Source organism: Cucurbita pepo, chromosome LG07 (genome assembly GCF_002806865.2).
Source record: "Cucurbita pepo subsp. pepo cultivar mu-cu-16 chromosome LG07, ASM280686v2, whole genome shotgun sequence".
NCBI lineage: Eukaryota > Viridiplantae > Streptophyta > Magnoliopsida > Cucurbitales > Cucurbitaceae > Cucurbita > Cucurbita pepo.
The window spans coordinates 5,504,783-5,527,376 of NC_036644.1; the positions used below are offsets into that span (position 1 = coordinate 5,504,783).

Genomic DNA, 22,594 nt, shown 5'->3' on the forward strand with positions numbered 1-22,594 from the left:
AGAAAATTTGTTGAGAACAGTTTGTAAGAAACAATGTTATAGGCTAAAAGCAAATAAGCAACCACCACAATTTTGATAGCATGTAACCTGAGTAGGAAGAATTGACGACTAGTCACATCCCCTTTATAATAAATTTTGGGACATTTTAGCCCTGGGGAGGGTAGACATGATTTTGGTGAACAGTAATACACTCCTATATTGACATGACAGTAATAGTAAAGACCTAACTATACATGAAAGCTAATAAACGGGGTTTGGAATGGGCATGCGGGCATGGACGACACGTCTTGGACAAGAATAACTAAGATATCCGACAAGCAGCCATAGACCTTAGACAAGCATGATCGTGACACATAGCACGTACTACATCGATGTGTAATTTCTTTTGTTTTGTTAACTACATTTTCCCCTCCAATTACAAATTCATTATTCAATTAGTGCAAGTCAAATGCATTCACTTTGCCTAGATTTGTGCATAAACAATTGACACCCTTTGTGGGGGATTGAAGGTGTTCTACCAAGGAATTTGAATATCAAAATTGCAAATGATCAAGATGGTAAATGATTCAAGACACATCTTGGATAGAGAAAACTATGAATAGGATTTTTATACGTGAAAAGTACGATTAGGGAAACTAACTCCTTGGATAGCCATATCTTATTCGTCTTGGATGTGCTCGTCTTGGCCTCTTCCAAAAGCCAAGCCGACCTTCTTGGTTGAGAAGTGATAAAAAATAAAAATTTAAAGGTATTAGATGTGTAAGGATCGGGCTAACTCGATAACACTAAAAAGACAGGTAAATTTTTTTGTGAAATAAAACAAAGAAAATGTGAAACATAATTTACATCATATTTATGTTATAACAAAATAATGTTTATATATAAGTAGTTAAAATACACAATACTAGTTAAAACATAAAATAAGGAACGAACACAAAACAGTTTTAAACAAAAGGGATGAGGACGACGAGTGAGGCTTGTCTATGGTACTGGCTCCAGAGTCCGCTCCCGACCTCGATCAGCTCCTTCGTACCTAAAAAAAAATGAAAAGTAAAGAATGAGAACAAAGACTCATTAAGTAGCCTATTTGTAGGCTCTTAATAGTGTCATTGATATGCTAGGGTACTACACTCTTTCTTTTCTTTTTCTTTTTCTTGTTCTTGTTCTTATTCTTGTGGTAAGTACTTTGGTCCTTTAGTTCTATTCTTGACAGGTGGGTTCTTATCATGTTCTATCCTAAAGACCTTGGTCCTTGGTCCTTGGATTCATAAACCATTGTTCTGATCCAAGGGGTCTTAGTACTATGGTTCTCCGTTCTTAGTTCTTGTCCTTAGAACTTGGATCTTGATCCATGTTCTAGTCTTTGATCTTTGTCTTGTTCTTGGCACTTTCTAGGTTTTTATTTTGTTCTTGGTTCGTTCTCCAAGACACTCCCCCTAGGATTTACGGTATCAGTCATGAAGCTTACAACCTATGTCCAAAGCTTCATGTGTTCCAAGCAACACAGTCTTAACCTTCGTCTAAGGTTTCAAGCGTTTCAAGCGACGTAGTCTAAACTCACACCTTAGTGCTTGCCTTCGATACGGTCTGAAAATCTATACCCAAGGTTTTATGCGTTCCAAGTGGCATAGTCTAAAAACCTACATCCAAGGCTTCTTACGTTTCAAGCGATGTAGTCTAATCCTGCATCTAGGGCTTGCCTTGTGATACAGCCTAAATACCTATGCTCAAGACTTCATACGTTCCAAGTGACAGTTTGAATACATATGCTCAAGGCTTCATGCGTTCCAAGCAGTGTAGTCTAAGTCATGAGAATGTTATACCATGGGAGATCTTAGGAGGTTCTTGATTCTAGGGGAAGGAAACATGAGGTCAAATATGACATCCTGCAAAGAAAATATGGGGAGGTCATGGGTTGCAATTGAGTTTCTGAGTCTGAGGATCTTGGTCCCTTATCCTTTGAGTGATACCTAGCATTCTTCTTACTTTTGTAGTTGTAGAGCTTGTGTGGTATTATTCTTGGTTCTCAATTTTGTAAGTTTCTAAGGTCCTTAATTCCTTAGACATAAGTTGTAACATGCCTTCATGAACTCATCATAGTAACAATCATGAGTTATTCTAAAAAGTCATAGAGTAATGATCAATTCTTTGGAGGGTTCTAGATGAGTCTTGAGGTGTTTCCTTGTGTTTCTTTGGTTCTAACTTGGTTTAGGTTCCAAACTTGCTCTAATGATCACTCTATTTATATATGAAGAGAGTGTATATATGAAGAGGTTTAGGTTCCAAACTTGCTCTAACTTGGTTTAGGTTCCAACTTGGGAGGGATTTTGTATATATGAAGAGAGTGTTTGTGAGAGTTTTTTCTGAAGGTTTTTTCCCAACAAGAAGAAGACCTTCCATGTACCATGATCACTCTATTTAAAGAGTCATGTTTGCATGTTCATGCAAATTTGAGATCACCAAATTTTGACACTCAAAATTCCACTCAAATGTTTTGGGATTATGTGGCAAGCATACAGAGTTAACTAAATTTTGATGCTCAAAAGTCCACTCAACTTGTGGGGTTTATTTGGCAAGCATGCAAGTTTTGTTATTCAAAATTCCACTAACATGATTAAATTAACATTAAACGATTAATTAAACTATTTAATTAATATTTAATATTAATTCAAATGCCAATCCCAGTCAATTCCGACACATAATTGATTAAGATATTTAAATCTTATTTAAATATCTCAGATTCTCTCTTTTCGTTTATTTCGTAAATAAAATAAAATTGCGGTTAAATATATCGTATATATGTAACGCATATTCCCTAATTTGAATTCGAACACTTCGAACTCACTCGTCACACTGTTCTATGGTTTAGTCCGATATGAGCTAGCAGAGGGACCTAATGGACCTATAGATCATGGGCTCCAACGATTCAAGATTAACCGATTAAACTCATTAACCTGGTTAACCAACATTCGTTAACTACTAGGACACTCCACTATAGCCTAGTAGTTGCACTCCCCTCACTATAGATATATTTCTGTCCATCTGATATAACCATGATTAGTAAGTCGATCCTTCACAGGTTGTTCGTAACTAGAGCTGGGTCAATTTACCGTTTTACCCCTGAAGTTACTTCTTGTTCCTTATGTCTCACTGATCCTCTAATAAACAATTGGTTTGTGGTCCAACCAGTAAACCGAATCCCTCTCAGGCCAATGAGAGGGTGGGGCCCCTTGTTCAAGACCTGGAGTCAGTGCTTAAGGGAACTACCTTTCTTCTATCCCTAAAAGTGGGTAGGAGTAAATTCCATCTTGTACCCTACGTCCCTAGCCATTCACCCAGTCTTACCCCTCAAATGGGAGGCCTATTGAGTCGGTGAACTAGAGCCACTCTCACCCATGCAAATCTAAGGATAATTCCGAATAAACAGGAGTTCATGGTTAGCTTAGGATTAAAACCGAGTTACCTAGGTTATCGAATGAAAAGAAAATCAGTCTCAACAGTAAACGACATTATAAAGTGAGAGTGGTTTTCTTCATGGTCCGATCTTATGCAATACTCATTGCATAGGACGCCCCCACTCACATGTCTCCACATGCACAATTTAGTGATCGCATTGTTTATATCATATACAAAAGTGGGCCGCATCCATAGTGTCCCCAGAATAAGGTACTCAGCCTTATCCTTATACTATAGATCATTTTGACTATATACTTGAACTTGATCCACTCTTATGTCTCTACATATAGTTCAAGTAATCATACTATAGCCAGAGTGTTCTTAGTTTATTGGATTTAGATTAATGATCGTAAAGTTCACTTTATTCAATAACAATCTTTACTGAATAAACAACAATAATAACTTTATTAAAATAGAATATGTTTTTGTTTACAAACTATGAGTTTTAGGACATAAAACCCAACAATTTTAACCTTACTTAAATCTCAAGCAATTTGATCGGTTCAGGATCAACTCTCGGTTCTTAGTGTTTTTTTTTTTGTCATATATCCTTAATTCATACTTGGTTTAAGATTCATACAAAAATCCAAGTGATTCCTACCAGTATTTCTTAAGAAAAGTCCAAGGTGACTACTTATGTCAAGGTCATAGTCTATGAGGTAGCACTTCACAGCCTTAGCATCAAGTTTGTTTTTCCTCTAGATCAATGTGAACATATGCAATGCAACCAAAAGTTCATAAGTGAGAATAATTGAGTTTGTTTCCTGTTAATACTTCTTTTGTCAATTTGAACTCCAGGGATATTGACAGACCTTTATTAATCAAATAGAATGTTGTATCCACAGCATCAGCCCAGAATGTTTTTTGTAGTCCAAAAAATGAATTCTCATCCTCCTTACCCGCTCATTTCTGTTCATCCTTTCTACAACATTATTTTGTCTTGTCTTACGAAAACTATTCTCATTAGTCTAATTTTCTTAGTTTCACAAAATGTTTTAAATTTTGACTTATCGTACTCTCTTTCATTGTCAGACCTCAAGCATTTGATCTTTAAGCCGATCTAATTTTCAACTTCAACTTTCCATTTCTTGGAGGTGACAAACACATATGACTTGTCTTTTAGGAAATAAACACAAACCTGTTTGCTGAAATCATCGATGAAGGTGATGTAGAACTTTGATCCACCAAGTGATGAACTGAAGACGGTCCCAAAATGTCTTTATAGACCATTTTCAACCATATTTTCTTCGGTTCTCTGATAAACTTTGTGAAGCTAACTCATTTCTTTTTACCTATAATGTAGCTCTCACAATGACCCATATCAATAGATTTTAGGCCTTCTAAAACATCTTTCGTAGCTAACATCTTCCTTCCTTTAACGCACATATGTCCAAATCTATAATGTCATAGACTTGAATTTGAAGCACTCTCAACAATAATAGCCATGTTTATAAACCCTATAGTGGTGTATAAGGTTCGAGATTTTGTGTTACGTGCTACCACCATGACACCCTTCTCAATCTTCCACAAACTATCCTAAACTCTGCTACATAACCTATGTTATCCAACTAACCAATAGAGAATAGGTTTTTCTTTACACCGGGTTCTGACATTCTTTAATATCTACTGATTCCTGCAGGAGTTTTTATGCGGACGTTCCTATTTCCTTCAATCTCCTAGGCTTTTTTGTCGGCAAGATATGCATTCTCAAAATTTTTAGATCTGAAATTTCGAAATAACTTCTTATTTGGAGACGAAGGTAAAGATGTAGCTGAATCCAAAATCCAAAATTCAATCAGACTACCAAGATTGAGGATTAGAGCATCTCTCATGTCTTCTACTAAATTTAGAGAATCATTATTATCCTCAGATTTTTTATTCTGCTCACTCTTTGGTCTTGTACAATTTGTCCAAAAGTGACCTTGTTTTCCACAAATCCAACACGTTACGTTTGGTTTATTTAAAAAAATTCCACAATTCTTTGATTTTGATTTACCTTTGTTTGGGTCTTTCGATTTACTTTTTCTCCTTTGGTCACCACGGAGAGCACCACCATATGAATCTCCAATTTCTGGTTTGCGAATACTTCCGCTGAGAACTACATCTCGGATTTCATCGAACTTCAGTTCTCAGATTCCTGAGAACTACTGCTCACACCAACAACAATATCCTAAGATTCGGGTAAAGATGACATAAAAAATAATGCTTTAATTTCATTCTCGAAATTAATTTCCAACGAACTTAGTTGACTTATAATCATATTGAATTCATTTACATGATCTACAAAAGACCCACCTTCACACATTTGTAGATTGAACAATCTTCACATCAAATACACCTTGTTTATAGCCGATAACTTTTTGTATATATTCGACAATGCCTTCAATATGTCCGACGTCGTCTTCTCCTTGATGTTGTTGAATGTCACGTTTCTGGACAGCATCAACCAGATCAATCTTAAGGCTTGTCGATCTTGAGCTTACATTACTCCGTGGTCATACCCGACAAAGGTTCATGAAGATCTTTATGGTACAAATAACTTTCAATATGCATCTTTCAGAAATCGAAATTGAAATTCTTTCGGGTACAAATAACTTTCCATATTCATCTTTCAGAAATCGAAATTGAAATTGGGTCCATCAAATTTTTCAATTTTAATCTAACAACACGATATCGAAATTGAAATTGAGTCCATCAAACTTTTCAGTTTCAATCTATGAACATAAAAAAAACAAAGAAAGAAAAAGAAAGAAAAAATGAAATATAGAATATTGGTTATAAACGAGTGACATTGGTTAGCCTCAAGTATGTAAAGTAGAAGAAAGCCCAACCGGCCTCTATAACTATGACTATCTATTTGTAACATTCACTCATATAACACAATGGTCTCAACCGTCCCACTTGCATGGTTTCTTCAAAATGTCAAATAACCTTCGTTCCAATACTTAACAATAAATATCATAAAATACCCAATTTGAAGTTAAATAATTCTTCATATTAATCCTTTTTTACAATAACCAAAGTTAAAAAAAGAGACACATAAGGAGAAGTAATTACAATACAAAATGATTATTATGAGCGACAAAAAAAGATTGTAATAACTATGGTCGGGTTCTCCTATGATCATAAGAGACATAAGTTGACACCGCTTTAGTCCCCTCAGCAACGGCGTGCTTCCCTAGCTCTCCCGGGAACACCAACTTCACCGCCCCCTGTATCTCCCTTGATGACAGCGTCTGCCCGCCTACCACAATCCAAAGGTTACTAGAATTGGTCGTTTTTAAGGAGTGTGTTATTTTGAATATTATTAGGGCTTGCCTGTGTATTTGGAGAGCTTTGTGGCCTCCTCAGCTAGCCTCTCGAACATGTCGTTCATCAGATTGTTCAAAATCACCATGGCTTGCCCTGATATCCCCACCTCCGGATGCACCTGCTTCAGCACCCTGAACACGTACCTCTTGTACCCTTCTCTTCCCCCGCCCCTTCTCCTCTTCTTTACTTCCCTCTCCTTTTTCTTCTCGTGTTTCTTTCTACTTTCTCTAATACCTGTCGAGAATTGTTGGGAGGGAGTCCCACGTTGACTAGAATAAGAGTGTATGAGAGTATCATACGAATAAGAGTTTATGAGAGTATCATACGAATAAGAGTTTATGAGAGTATCATACGAATAAGAGTTTATGAGAGTATCATACGATTGTACAGATTTGTGGTTCATAAAAGGATATCAGATTCATGCCTTTAACTTAGTCATATCAATAGAATCCTCAAACGTCGAATAAAAAAAATTGTGAGCAGGTTATAGTCAAAAGTGACTCGAGTGTCGAACAAAGGGTGTACTTTGTTCGAAAATTCTAGAGAAGCCTGATGGAGAGCTCCGAAAGGAGTCGAGCCTCGATTAGTGGAGCATGATGGAGGGCTCCATAGGCCTCAGGGGAGGCTCTCGAAAGTGTAGTAAAAAATGACTCAAATGTTGAAGTGTACTTTGTTCGAAGACTCCAGAGAAGAAGTCGAGCCTCGATTAGGGCAAGCTGTTCGAAGGCTCCATAGGCTCTATAGTGTATTTTGTTCGAGGGGAGGATTGTTGAGGGAGAGTCTCACGTTAGCTAATTTGGTGAATGGACATGTATTTATAAGTAAGAAATACATTTCCACTGGTACGAGACGCTCAAAGCAAAGACATGAGAGCTTATGCTTACTATTATAGAGAGTCGTTATACCTAACGACACCTGCAAAACAAAAGGTTAGGACTTACTCTAAACAAACTATTAGCATTATTGTAATGTTAAATTACTACCATTCCTGGCTTTAGATTCCATCTTCCCCGTCACATCCTTGTCCTCCGTGACCTCTGAGGTGGAATCTACAGGCCTTGTCAGCTTGACATCTCCCCACACCGGCGAAGTTTGGGGGTCTTCCACCGGAATATTCCTCCGAAACACTCCATCGCCGCCGGTTTCCGCCGTTGCTGGCTCTTGAGTAACATCCTGGCTCTCTCCCTCCACCACAGCCACATGCACAGTTTCTTCCACTACCTTGGTGGTTGTCCGGACGACAGAACCGACAATTCTACGGGATCGCCTCGGCGGCATAGCTTTGACGACACGTCGTTCCCAATATTTCTAAAGGGAATTTAGTTTAAATGGTGGTTATAACTTATATTGTGAAAATCAAAAGCTTGCACGAATCGGCGGAGAGGACACATGGATGACACGTGTCGGTCTTGTTTGTTAATTTGTGTCCACGTGGATGGTAAGTGCTTTTTGGTTTCCAAGCGGTCGTTGTGTGAATTATCGTTTTGATTATAATTTGTCAAATATTTAAATTAAAATTTGGGTATTTAACTCTCGTTTGGGTTTGGGGTTTGGTGTTATGGTCTATATGTAAGTATATTAGTACCTAAAAAACAGATGATAAATTAATGGAATAGTCTATAAAAGTATAACTCGAACAATAGCCTTACACTCCCATAAGACTAAAAGTCTGATATCCCGCATTCGTTCGTAAGGAGAACCAAACACTCCTTATAAAGGTATAAAAATATTTACCCGTCACATGTGTTTTAAACCTTAAAAGGGAAAGCTCAAAGAGGACAATATCTATAAACGTGGACTTGACCCTTACAAAAATTAAATTTCGACGACTTCATAGTCACTCAAATCATAGTTAAAATGAAGAAATTACGGTCGAGACAAGAATTAGTTTTTTTTTTTTTTTTTACATTTCTAAATAAAATTATTTATACTTAATATAAATTTGAATATAACCGTTACTCACATTGATTTTTATTATTACTATATTATATTAGTTGTGAGTGCTCAAATTGTAAATCTACTGTTTTAAAGAGTTGTAGTGTGTTCCTACAAAATTCAAATACTTGTATTACGGGTTTGATCCTACGCTGCGGAAAGAATTGAGTTTGCTCTTGAACTCGTAAAAAGAGCGGGTTGGTCTCTAATCCGTGGAAAGAATCGAGAAAGTTTTTTATTCAAATTCTCAAGAGTCACTTGAGGAGTGAAGTAGGTCAAGTTTGACCAGACTACTATAAAACTATGGTGTTATATTTTCTAACTCTTTTCTATTTAATTTCAAAATTATTATTCTGATTTATTGGATGTTGTAAGTGTTTATTGTGTTGTATTAATTATCATTTTCTACCCATCTTTAAAAAGTATCGTAATTAGAAAAATGAAGCATGCTTAAGTACTTTTATGGTTAAAATCTTATTCACATCAATTGGTCCCACATCTATTGGAGGAAGGAAAGAGTGCTAGCGAGGACGCTGGGCGCAGAAGGGGGGGTGGATTGTGATGTACCATATTGGTTAGGGAGGAGAAAAAACCACCATTTATAAGGGTGTGGAAACCTTCTCCTAGCAGACGTGTTTTAAAGCCTTGGAGGAAAGCCCGAAAGGGAAAACCCAAAGAGGACAATATCTGCTTGCGGTGGATCTGGGGCGTTACATCACCCCTTTAGGGTTGTCATACCGATCCAACACAAGGAACCAAAGAAATCCTAATTATATTGGAGAGATGTAAGTTCCACCCAGCCTCACGAACTCACATATTTTTCTAAATCTCTCGCTAATTTAAGCATCAGAGTTTGTGAGGCAAGCACCACTAACGTCTACAAAATTTTCACATCTTGTAGGATGCGTTCTTCCCCTTTCAAACAAATTTTACTCTTGTTGTCGACCTTCTTCAAAAAGTGGCAACCAGATCCATACGAAAACAATAGATAAACATCGGGGGTATTATTGTAATTTCATCATAATAACAACACACAAAAGAAAAAAAAAAACCCCCTTGTAGAAAGGCATTGTTTTATTCTCTATAGAATACTTGTACTTGTATCTTTCCTTAACAAACCTTGAAATGAAAATCTAACTGAAAGTAAAAAAAAAAGTCGCTACCAAGTATCGAACCCTCGTCAAGTAAAGGATAAAAACAACACTTTTATTTTCCTTTATTTTATTCCTTTAATCAATTAATTCCATTTTTATTTTAATTTCTCCGTCCAAAACGCAGACTTTTATTTTCTTTATTATTTATTTATTTATTTATTTATTTATTTGCCGACTTTGCGTACTCACCAAAGGCCACCAACAAANTTGTACAGATTTGTGGTTCATAAAAGGATATCAGATTCATGCCTTTAACTTAGTCATATCAATAGAATCCTCAAACGTCGAATAAAAAAAATTGTGAGCAGGTTATAGTCAAAAGTGACTCGAGTGTCGAACAAAGGGTGTACTTTGTTCGAAAATTCTAGAGAAGCCTGATGGAGAGCTCCGAAAGGAGTCGAGCCTCGATTAGTGGAGCATGATGGAGGGCTCCATAGGCCTCAGGGGAGGCTCTCGAAAGTGTAGTAAAAAATGACTCAAATGTTGAAGTGTACTTTGTTCGAAGACTCCAGAGAAGAAGTCGAGCCTCGATTAGGGCAAGCTGTTCGAAGGCTCCATAGGCTCTATAGTGTATTTTGTTCGAGGGGAGGATTGTTGAGGGAGAGTCTCACGTTAGCTAATTTGGTGAATGGACATGTATTTATAAGTAAGAAATACATTTCCACTGGTACGAGACGCTCAAAGCAAAGACATGAGAGCTTATGCTTACTATTATAGAGAGTCGTTATACCTAACGACACCTGCAAAACAAAAGGTTAGGACTTACTCTAAACAAACTATTAGCATTATTGTAATGTTAAATTACTACCATTCCTGGCTTTAGATTCCATCTTCCCCGTCACATCCTTGTCCTCCGTGACCTCTGAGGTGGAATCTACAGGCCTTGTCAGCTTGACATCTCCCCACACCGGCGAAGTTTGGGGGTCTTCCACCGGAATATTCCTCCGAAACACTCCATCGCCGCCGGTTTCCGCCGTTGCTGGCTCTTGAGTAACATCCTGGCTCTCTCCCTCCACCACAGCCACATGCACAGTTTCTTCCACTACCTTGGTGGTTGTCCGGACGACAGAACCGACAATTCTACGGGATCGCCTCGGCGGCATAGCTTTGACGACACGTCGTTCCCAATATTTCTAAAGGGAATTTAGTTTAAATGGTGGTTATAACTTATATTGTGAAAATCAAAAGCTTGCACGAATCGGCGGAGAGGACACATGGATGACACGTGTCGGTCTTGTTTGTTAATTTGTGTCCACGTGGATGGTAAGTGCTTTTTGGTTTCCAAGCGGTCGTTGTGTGAATTATCGTTTTGATTATAATTTGTCAAATATTTAAATTAAAATTTGGGTATTTAACTCTCGTTTGGGTTTGGGGTTTGGTGTTATGGTCTATATGTAAGTATATTAGTACCTAAAAAACAGATGATAAATTAATGGAATAGTCTATAAAAGTATAACTCGAACAATAGCCTTACACTCCCATAAGACTAAAAGTCTGATATCCCGCATTCGTTCGTAAGGAGAACCAAACACTCCTTATAAAGGTATAAAAATATTTACCCGTCACATGTGTTTTAAACCTTAAAAGGGAAAGCTCAAAGAGGACAATATCTATAAACGTGGACTTGACCCTTACAAAAATTAAATTTCGACGACTTCATAGTCACTCAAATCATAGTTAAAATGAAGAAATTACGGTCGAGACAAGAATTAGTTTTTTTTTTTTTTTTTACATTTCTAAATAAAATTATTTATACTTAATATAAATTTGAATATAACCGTTACTCACATTGATTTTTATTATTACTATATTATATTAGTTGTGAGTGCTCAAATTGTAAATCTACTGTTTTAAAGAGTTGTAGTGTGTTCCTACAAAATTCAAATACTTGTATTACGGGTTTGATCCTACGCTGCGGAAAGAATTGAGTTTGCTCTTGAACTCGTAAAAAGAGCGGGTTGGTCTCTAATCCGTGGAAAGAATCGAGAAAGTTTTTTATTCAAATTCTCAAGAGTCACTTGAGGAGTGAAGTAGGTCAAGTTTGACCAGACTACTATAAAACTATGGTGTTATATTTTCTAACTCTTTTCTATTTAATTTCAAAATTATTATTCTGATTTATTGGATGTTGTAAGTGTTTATTGTGTTGTATTAATTATCATTTTCTACCCATCTTTAAAAAGTATCGTAATTAGAAAAATGAAGCATGCTTAAGTACTTTTATGGTTAAAATCTTATTCACATCAATTGGTCCCACATCTATTGGAGGAAGGAAAGAGTGCTAGCGAGGACGCTGGGCGCAGAAGGGGGGGTGGATTGTGATGTACCATATTGGTTAGGGAGGAGAAAAAACCACCATTTATAAGGGTGTGGAAACCTTCTCCTAGCAGACGTGTTTTAAAGCCTTGGAGGAAAGCCCGAAAGGGAAAACCCAAAGAGGACAATATCTGCTTGCGGTGGATCTGGGGCGTTACATCACCCCTTTAGGGTTGTCATACCGATCCAACACAAGGAACCAAAGAAATCCTAATTATATTGGAGAGATGTAAGTTCCACCCAGCCTCACGAACTCACATATTTTTCTAAATCTCTCGCTAATTTAAGCATCAGAGTTTGTGAGGCAAGCACCACTAACGTCTACAAAATTTTCACATCTTGTAGGATGCGTTCTTCCCCTTTCAAACAAATTTTACTCTTGTTGTCGACCTTCTTCAAAAAGTGGCAACCAGATCCATACGAAAACAATAGATAAACATCGGGGGTATTATTGTAATTTCATCATAATAACAACACACAAAAGAAAAAAAAAAACCCCCTTGTAGAAAGGCATTGTTTTATTCTCTATAGAATACTTGTACTTGTATCTTTCCTTAACAAACCTTGAAATGAAAATCTAACTGAAAGTAAAAAAAAAAGTCGCTACCAAGTATCGAACCCTCGTCAAGTAAAGGATAAAAACAACACTTTTATTTTCCTTTATTTTATTCCTTTAATCAATTAATTCCATTTTTATTTTAATTTCTCCGTCCAAAACGCAGACTTTTATTTTCTTTATTATTTATTTATTTATTTATTTATTTATTTGCCGACTTTGCGTACTCACCAAAGGCCACCAACAAAAAAAAAAACCAAGTTATAGCGTAAGATCCAAACACGCCCCTTTCCTAATGCAATCCAAAGGCCATTATTCCACTTGACCTACCATCTCCCAATCCTGACCGTTCAATCCAAAACCAGTTCACTCATCCCTTTCCATTCTTTATGGCAATGAAGCAATGCTTATAAAACCCAATTTTCTTGGGATTGTTTGGGATTTTCTCGGGAACCAAANAAATTCTAGAGAAGCCTGATGGAGAGCTCCGAAAGGAGTCGAGCCTCGATTAGTGGAGCATGATGGAGGGCTCCATAGGCCTCAGGGGAGGCTCTCGAAAGTGTAGTAAAAAATGACTCAAATGTTGAAGTGTACTTTGTTCGAAGACTCCAGAGAAGAAGTCGAGCCTCGATTAGGGCAAGCTGTTCGAAGGCTCCATAGGCTCTATAGTGTATTTTGTTCGAGGGGAGGATTGTTGAGGGAGAGTCTCACGTTAGCTAATTTGGTGAATGGACATGTATTTATAAGTAAGAAATACATTTCCACTGGTACGAGACGCTCAAAGCAAAGACATGAGAGCTTATGCTTACTATTATAGAGAGTCGTTATACCTAACGACACCTGCAAAACAAAAGGTTAGGACTTACTCTAAACAAACTATTAGCATTATTGTAATGTTAAATTACTACCATTCCTGGCTTTAGATTCCATCTTCCCCGTCACATCCTTGTCCTCCGTGACCTCTGAGGTGGAATCTACAGGCCTTGTCAGCTTGACATCTCCCCACACCGGCGAAGTTTGGGGGTCTTCCACCGGAATATTCCTCCGAAACACTCCATCGCCGCCGGTTTCCGCCGTTGCTGGCTCTTGAGTAACATCCTGGCTCTCTCCCTCCACCACAGCCACATGCACAGTTTCTTCCACTACCTTGGTGGTTGTCCGGACGACAGAACCGACAATTCTACGGGATCGCCTCGGCGGCATAGCTTTGACGACACGTCGTTCCCAATATTTCTAAAGGGAATTTAGTTTAAATGGTGGTTATAACTTATATTGTGAAAATCAAAAGCTTGCACGAATCGGCGGAGAGGACACATGGATGACACGTGTCGGTCTTGTTTGTTAATTTGTGTCCACGTGGATGGTAAGTGCTTTTTGGTTTCCAAGCGGTCGTTGTGTGAATTATCGTTTTGATTATAATTTGTCAAATATTTAAATTAAAATTTGGGTATTTAACTCTCGTTTGGGTTTGGGGTTTGGTGTTATGGTCTATATGTAAGTATATTAGTACCTAAAAAACAGATGATAAATTAATGGAATAGTCTATAAAAGTATAACTCGAACAATAGCCTTACACTCCCATAAGACTAAAAGTCTGATATCCCGCATTCGTTCGTAAGGAGAACCAAACACTCCTTATAAAGGTATAAAAATATTTACCCGTCACATGTGTTTTAAACCTTAAAAGGGAAAGCTCAAAGAGGACAATATCTATAAACGTGGACTTGACCCTTACAAAAATTAAATTTCGACGACTTCATAGTCACTCAAATCATAGTTAAAATGAAGAAATTACGGTCGAGACAAGAATTAGTTTTTTTTTTTTTTTTACATTTCTAAATAAAATTATTTATACTTAATATAAATTTGAATATAACCGTTACTCACATTGATTTTTATTATTACTATATTATATTAGTTGTGAGTGCTCAAATTGTAAATCTACTGTTTTAAAGAGTTGTAGTGTGTTCCTACAAAATTCAAATACTTGTATTACGGGTTTGATCCTACGCTGCGGAAAGAATTGAGTTTGCTCTTGAACTCGTAAAAAGAGCGGGTTGGTCTCTAATCCGTGGAAAGAATCGAGAAAGTTTTTTATTCAAATTCTCAAGAGTCACTTGAGGAGTGAAGTAGGTCAAGTTTGACCAGACTACTATAAAACTATGGTGTTATATTTTCTAACTCTTTTCTATTTAATTTCAAAATTATTATTCTGATTTATTGGATGTTGTAAGTGTTTATTGTGTTGTATTAATTATCATTTTCTACCCATCTTTAAAAAGTATCGTAATTAGAAAAATGAAGCATGCTTAAGTACTTTTATGGTTAAAATCTTATTCACATCAATTGGTCCCACATCTATTGGAGGAAGGAAAGAGTGCTAGCGAGGACGCTGGGCGCAGAAGGGGGGGTGGATTGTGATGTACCATATTGGTTAGGGAGGAGAAAAAACCACCATTTATAAGGGTGTGGAAACCTTCTCCTAGCAGACGTGTTTTAAAGCCTTGGAGGAAAGCCCGAAAGGGAAAACCCAAAGAGGACAATATCTGCTTGCGGTGGATCTGGGGCGTTACATCACCCCTTTAGGGTTGTCATACCGATCCAACACAAGGAACCAAAGAAATCCTAATTATATTGGAGAGATGTAAGTTCCACCCAGCCTCACGAACTCACATATTTTTCTAAATCTCTCGCTAATTTAAGCATCAGAGTTTGTGAGGCAAGCACCACTAACGTCTACAAAATTTTCACATCTTGTAGGATGCGTTCTTCCCCTTTCAAACAAATTTTACTCTTGTTGTCGACCTTCTTCAAAAAGTGGCAACCAGATCCATACGAAAACAATAGATAAACATCGGGGGTATTATTGTAATTTCATCATAATAACAACACACAAAAGAAAAAAAAAAACCCCCTTGTAGAAAGGCATTGTTTTATTCTCTATAGAATACTTGTACTTGTATCTTTCCTTAACAAACCTTGAAATGAAAATCTAACTGAAAGTAAAAAAAAAAGTCGCTACCAAGTATCGAACCCTCGTCAAGTAAAGGATAAAAACAACACTTTTATTTTCCTTTATTTTATTCCTTTAATCAATTAATTCCATTTTTATTTTAATTTCTCCGTCCAAAACGCAGACTTTTATTTTCTTTATTATTTATTTATTTATTTATTTATTTATTTGCCGACTTTGCGTACTCACCAAAGGCCACCAACAAAAAAAAAAACCAAGTTATAGCGTAAGATCCAAACACGCCCCTTTCCTAATGCAATCCAAAGGCCATTATTCCACTTGACCTACCATCTCCCAATCCTGACCGTTCAATCCAAAACCAGTTCACTCATCCCTTTCCATTCTTTATGGCAATGAAGCAATGCTTATAAAACCCAATTTTCTTGGGATTGTTTGGGATTTTCTCGGGAACCAAACACAAAACAAAGAAAGAATGGTAATCCCGACATGGCTCGAATCTTTACTGTCCACGCCGTTTTTCTATGTGTGTCCTTTGCATAAAGACGCTCCGAGAAGTGAATGCAATATGTTTTGCCTCGATTGTCATCATCGCTCGTTCTGCTTCTATTGCCGATCCGACCTACACCACGATCACCATGTTATTCAGGTCGGTTTTCCTTATCATAATCGAACATGATCCTCTATTTCACAATGTGGGTATCAATTTTTAGCCTCTTGAATTTGTAATTCATGTAGATTCGGAGATCGTCGTACCATGATGTGGTAAGAGTAGCAGAGATCGAGAAAGTTTTGGATATAAGTGAAATTCAAACGTATGTGATAAACAGCGCGAGAGTTTTGTTTTTGAATGAAAGACCTCAGCCGAAGAGCTCGGCTAGTAAAGGAGGCACCCACGTGTGTGAGATTTGTAGTAGATGTCTCTTGGATCCCTTTCGTTTCTGCTCTCTTGGTTGCAAGGTAAATTTCTTTGACTTCAAATTGAACTATGCTCAAGTTGATACTTTATGTATTATTTTAAATTTTACTGATAAAATGACCCATTAGTTCATGAAATTGACATATCTAATGATGAAATTGATAATTTACCTACTTTATAAAATGACCTAATATAGCATTATAACTTACCTAACCTCGAGTGGGTCCGTGCTATTATGGAAAACAATAATGTAACTATAGGTATTAACGGACCATTTCTTCTTCTTTATAAGCTTTCGGCGAAAATACTCTTTTCCATAAGTTGCAAACCTACTCGAGCGTAGTTTAGATTTGAATCTCCGTTTTGGGTTTTATACTATCAAATCAACTGCCGTTTTCATGCGTGGCTTAGGTCAAGAACGAGGATTCAAACTTTTACCCGAACGAGCAGAAACACGAGGAGGTGTCGAGAAGAAGGGAAAGAATAGGAAGAAGATTGGGAGAAGAAGAAGAAGAAGAAGAAGAAGAATTGCGTGTAAGGAGAAACCAAGAAGGTGAAATATACCAAAATCACACGCATCCTTCACATTCAAATTCAAGGAGGAGGAAAGGCATCCCTCAAAGAGCACCTTTTTAATCAAGTAATTAATTAATTAATTAACTTAATTTCATTTAATTAATTATAGCAATTTTTTTTCTTTTTTTTTAATTATGGAAATAATTCATTTCCCATGATGTTCCCCATGTAATTATTTATAGATCTCACCACACCCAATCATTTAACAAACCCCACATTGGGTTTTCTTGTTGTAACCTTTTAATTTGAATATAAAAATATTTTGATTCTTATTTTATTTTTTTATTTTATTTTTTATAATAAGAAAGTATGTGATGTAGACATTTCTTTTCTCCATTTATTTCACCATTCAATAATATTTCTTGTTAATTATAATATATTAAATGTCGATCACCGTCTTAAAATATTTAAATTTGACTACAAGATCGATCAAACAAGGTATAGTAGCGCTCGAGCTTAATACCAAAATTTTCAACATACAGTTAGAAGAATCAATACTCATAAAATTAGATATTTATCACTTATTCTAATTTATTAGGTGTTCGTGGGTTGAGTCGGATCGGGTTGATACATTTTTTCAGACTCGATCTGATTGTTCAGGTTGTAATTTTAGCGCTGGTTATATAATGAACCCAACCTAACTCAACCGTAAATTTTTTGTGTTGGGTTGGTTCGAGTTGTTAGTGTCATTTATTTAAATTTTTGTTTTTAACAAAAGTAAAAGGTTAGTCGGTAAAATATCATTTATTTATTTAAAAATATTTGTTTATTTATTTTCAATCAATTAAGATTTGCAACTCAATTTTAATACATTTATAAAAAAAAAAAACCTATTTTGAAGGATGGTTAAACAATAAATAATAAAAAAAATATAAATATAAAATTAAATATCATAAACAAAAAAACAGTATATTTTAAATTTACCAATAAATTTCAAACTATAAATTTTTATTTATTACATTAAATTCATCCAAATGCATCGGTAGGAGAGCGTTCCGCTTTAAAGGGAAGCACCCACACGAGTAGTAGTGGACAAAGCGGAAGCGAGAATGTCGGCTTGAGTAACGCAAACATTGGTGAGAATCCAATGCCCCGAAAACCTAAAGGTTCCTCTGCAAGGTTCGTCCACAGAGGGTGAGTTAAGGCCTAAGATCAGGCCGAAAGGCGTAGTCGATGGACAACAGGTGAATATTCCTGTACTACCCCTTGTTGGTCCCGAGGGACGGAGGAGACTCGGTTAGCCGAAAGATGGTTATCGGTTGAGGAATAAGTTTATAACTCAACCAACCCAAATCTGGATTCAGGTAGTTGATTGAGTTTGTCACATATCTAAATTTTTTATAATTTAATATTATATTAAAAATAATCTATAATTTTTTTATAAAAACGAATTTTAATTTTTAAAATGATAAAGAAACTAAAATTTAGTTTTATTTGTACCAAACTTATAAATTAACATATTATTAAAATTAATATTATTAGTTAAATAAAATAATCTAATAAATATAGTTAAATTTTATATTAAATGAGATCCTAAAATTGAAAAGAGAAAAAAAAGTAAAAAATAANCATCAATATTTCTCTTCATTTAAAGGAACTCAAGCCGTACTCATCCATGATTGGACGGTACTATTCATCAACTTAATGCATGGTAAATATATATATATATATATATATATATATATATATATATATTTTAAAAATACTAATTTATTTTTAATTCCAAAAAAAAACGCATTTAATAATTTAATTTTAATTTTAAAAAATGATTTGAAGAAATAAAGGAGAGAAAGTATGAACATTATATATCATATCATATGGCCAACCTGTAAGTGAATAGTGTAGCATTAAACTTTAACAAACATGAAAAGGACCCCTCGAACCCTAATATGTAGGTTTATTAAAGACCCACGTTGTAGCTCGTTCGGGTCTACCTCGATGATTAACTACTTGTTATTTGATGGTTTTATGTCCCGCACATAATAGTTAACCTAAAGAAAAGACTCGAGAGACTTACTTTATTTGTATCATATCTCTCTTTCCACCCGATTGTTGTATTTTTAAAGTGTAAGGTCGTAATCATTCGAATGGTATGTGCTTCGACTTGTTTTGATTCAATGAATGTCAACATATTTCAAATGATGGTTTGAATTCGATGTTCATTGTTTAGATATGAAATACAATAATTATAAGATAAATACATTGTAGTGATATCATTTCATGTCTGTAGTGGAGTGATCTATAGTTTATGAATGAAAATTTATTATTTAAAGAGTTTAATTAATTAATTCCCTTTAAATATAATATTAGTTTATTAAATTTACCATTTAGGACATGAAGTTGAGATGGCCGAGTTGGTCTAAGGCGCCAGATTAAGGTTCTGGTCCGAAAGGGCGTGGGTTCAAATCCCACTCTCAACATTATTTTCAATTTTTTTTCCTTAGACGAAAATGGCGGGAAGGCTGACCCGTCTTAAACTATCGCCTCCGCAGATTGTGACCATTTGGAGGTATTCTGGAAAATCAATTTTCTATTTTTAAAACTCTATTTTTTTTAACGAAAAAAACATATCTTATAAAAGTATTAATAAATAAATAAATAAATAAATAAATAATAATAATAATAATAATAATAATAATAATAATGATAATAATAATAATAATAATCTTGTAATTTATAGTATCAATTAATAAAAATATATATAAATTCCTATTTTTTTCCTTACGATTGTAAGAAATTTCCTATTATTTTTCTTCGGTTAGTAGAATGCAACTATTTTGAGTTGCTATGGTAAGAATGTCGAATTAGTTCAATTTATATTGGAGGACTCAATTGTTTTAGTGGAGGTACTTACGTTTTGAATGAACACATCAATTCGTGCATTCAAGCTCCTCCGAGAATTAAATATCTGATTTTTCTTTTAAGTTTTAAGTTCTAAAATTTTATTCGGGGTTTTAGAGGCTGAAGATCATGATGAGGTAGAGAGGTTTGTGACCGACTAAACCGGAGATTATGTTATAATAAAAGAAAGAAAAAAAAAGGAAAGGATAAAACGAGAAAAGGAATTAGGGTTTGAGAGGCCGAAAGAAGGAGAAACAATCATCTACGTTCCTGCAAATTCAGACTCTAAACTTGGCCAAAGTTCCCTTATAAGAATTGCTTAAGGGCTATAGGAGAACTAAATGGACATTTGAATCATCCTAATTTGACAAAAATTAAGGAAGATCGAGAAGTAAGTATTTCAAGATTTAGCCTCGATTTTTCCTCATTTTCGTAAGATTTCATTTTAATATGTTGTTCTAGAAAATATTTCACACAACGTCGATAGTTTGCAAAACAAGGTTCTTCTGCTTGCATAAAAACTTATAAACCCATGATCATTCTCGCTCATAACTTCTTTCTTCAACATTTGAGAATTCTATTGTCATAGTTAAGTCAAGGGTATGGGCATGACTCTAATACCATATTAGTAATAACAACTCTTTACAATAGTATGATATTGTCCACTTTGAACATGAGATCTCATAGCTTTCCTTCGGACTTCAACAAAAGACCTCGTACCAATGAATATGTATTCCTTACTTATAAATCTATTACAATTCCCTAAATTAATCAAGGTAGAACTTCCTCCTAACCGTTCTCAACATTTACGAGACGCTATTGTTTAGGAGTTTGGGCATGAGTTTTCGTTCGTTTCTAGTAGGATTATCTCGATCAGAATTCATAGGTAATCCGATCGAGAATTAAAACTTTGAACATTAGAAGCTGTTGCACATTGAAGATGGTACTTAACCAAAATAGAATTATGTGGGAAAAAAACACTCAACCATCCATCACTTTCATCCTCCTCTTAACTCATAAGAAACAGAGAAATCTAACCATCCTACAACAACTGAACAACCACTTTGCTACAACAACAAGAACAATAACGACACGAAAATTAACGAATGGAAGACGATGGTATCGACATGACCATAAATAAAGAAAGAAACCCACAAGAACATGAAAGAAAACAGGAAAAACACCAAAGAAATAGAAGTCTAAATCATTTAACATCGCAAAACAAAAACAAAAATAAGTAAAAGCATTACAGTCGGTGACGGATGGTGGCAGTTGGTGGTGGTGAAGAATAGGAGTGAAAAATAATTTCAAATATATCAATTTTATTTTCAAAATAAAACAAGTATTAGAAAGAAGAGAGAAAAACAATAGAAATCTTATATCAATTCGGACTATATAATCAAAATTATAAAAATTGGGTTTTGTTACATTTTTATTTAACTTTGAGTTTGGGTTAAATTTTTTAAGACCGAAAATTCTAGTTGGTTCGGAGTTAGATTTTTTTATCTTTGGGTCAACCAAACCAACTCAAAAAAAAAAAAAAATTATAACCCAATCCTACTTTTAAAATTATTAAGAAGATTATTTGACAAATTGTATATTAGTGGTATGTTGCGACTTGGAAATGTTTGATATTTGCATCGTACATAAATAAGATTTTTTTTTTTCTAATTATGAATTTTCTTAAATAATTTTAAAAAATAATCCAACAATCCAATACAACTCGAAAATAGAGGATTGAGTTGGATTACAAACTCTATTTCGATTATTCAAGTCACCAACCTAATCAATCCAAAAACTACATGTCTAAAATCTTCTACTCGCTCGTCTTGTCATACTAAAATGTTTTAGTATGACACTTATAATTTTATTTCGTTAGGTGTAATTATAAAAGTACTTTATTTTTATATTCTCATTGCCGTTACTTGAAAATAATATTAGGAAAAGAATGAGTATATGATGTTATTCAATGAGTGACTAAAAAATACAAACACATAATATACATTAAAATTGTTCATTGATAAAGCAATTCGACTTGGCGAGAAAAACAGAAAAACAATTTTCAATAATTTGTTGATCTATTTTTTTAATAATATCGAGTTGGGTTCTTTTCCTACCCGTATCGAATAGAACATGCTGAGCCAAATCTTCTTCATGTAAAACCTGCTTTATTTAGATCGGGAAAATCTGGAATTGATTCTTCCCGGGTCGATGCCCGAGCGGTTAATGGGGACGGACTGTAAAACCCACGGACCATATTCTTCACCAATTTGGGTTTTGCATTTTCAGGGTCTTCGAGTCTATCATTTCTCTATGATGCACTTCCTCAGGAATGAAAAAAAAATGGATCCACTTTCATTTGCATTTGGTATATTTGCATTTGGTATTTTGGCTTAAAGTCTTTGACGAGCTCTACTTTCATTTTTGGATATTACTTTCATTTTCGAATATGATTAGATGCATAGTACTTCTCTACACATAGGCTACACACGTGTACATTGACCCATTAGGCAAACGAATCCGTATGCTAGCATATGCTTACACATAGTTGAAACCGA

At 35.3% G+C, this 22,594-nt stretch overlaps 2 protein-coding genes and 1 non-coding gene across 3 annotated transcripts; 2 read left to right on the top strand and 1 right to left on the bottom strand.

Moving 5' to 3' along the window:
- Positions 1-6,506: 6,506 nt before the first annotated feature.
- On the bottom strand, positions 6,507-8,071 carry LOC111798521 (histone H2B-like). The gene is made up of 3 exons (XM_023681736.1): positions 7,752-8,071; positions 6,775-7,002; positions 6,507-6,700 (listed from the first exon to the last, which is right to left on the bottom strand). Exons 1-3 carry the CDS (start codon positions 8,044-8,046, stop codon positions 6,558-6,560), a joined length of 666 nt encoding a protein of 221 aa, XP_023537504.1. The 5' UTR covers positions 8,047-8,071; the 3' UTR covers positions 6,507-6,557.
- Positions 8,072-15,978: 7,907 nt separating this feature from the next.
- Positions 15,979-17,427, top strand: LOC111799005. Its single transcript, XM_023682380.1, has 3 exons — positions 15,979-16,349; positions 16,439-16,660; positions 17,031-17,427. Exons 1-3 carry the CDS (start codon positions 16,104-16,106, stop codon positions 17,253-17,255), a joined length of 693 nt encoding a protein of 230 aa, XP_023538148.1. The 5' UTR covers positions 15,979-16,103; the 3' UTR covers positions 17,256-17,427.
- Positions 17,428-19,534: 2,107 nt separating this feature from the next.
- TRNAL-AAG lies at positions 19,535-19,615 on the top strand. Its single transcript has one exon. It is a non-coding gene; the product is annotated as a tRNA-Leu (tRNA).
- The last annotated feature ends 2,979 nt before the right edge of the window (positions 19,616-22,594 follow it).

Excerpts from the sequence above, each read along its gene's own strand:
- LOC111798521 (XM_023681736.1), bottom strand. The coding sequence starts at position 8,046 with ATGCCGCCGAGGCGATCCCGTAGAATTGTCGGTTCTGTCGTCCGGACA. Across the intron at positions 7,003-7,751 it reads GGAATCTAAAGCCAGGAATG|GTATTAGAGAAAGTAGAAAG; the intron begins GTAGTAATTTAA and ends AATTCTCGACAG. Across the intron at positions 6,701-6,774 it reads AAAGCTCTCCAAATACACAG|GCGGGCAGACGCTGTCATCA; the intron begins GCAAGCCCTAAT and ends GGATTGTGGTAG.
- LOC111799005 (XM_023682380.1), top strand. The coding sequence starts at position 16,104 with ATGCTTATAAAACCCAATTTTCTTGGGATTGTTTGGGATTTTCTCGGG. Across the intron at positions 16,350-16,438 it reads ACGATCACCATGTTATTCAG|ATTCGGAGATCGTCGTACCA; the intron begins GTCGGTTTTCCT and ends TAATTCATGTAG. Across the intron at positions 16,661-17,030 it reads TCTGCTCTCTTGGTTGCAAG|GTCAAGAACGAGGATTCAAA; the intron begins GTAAATTTCTTT and ends TGCGTGGCTTAG.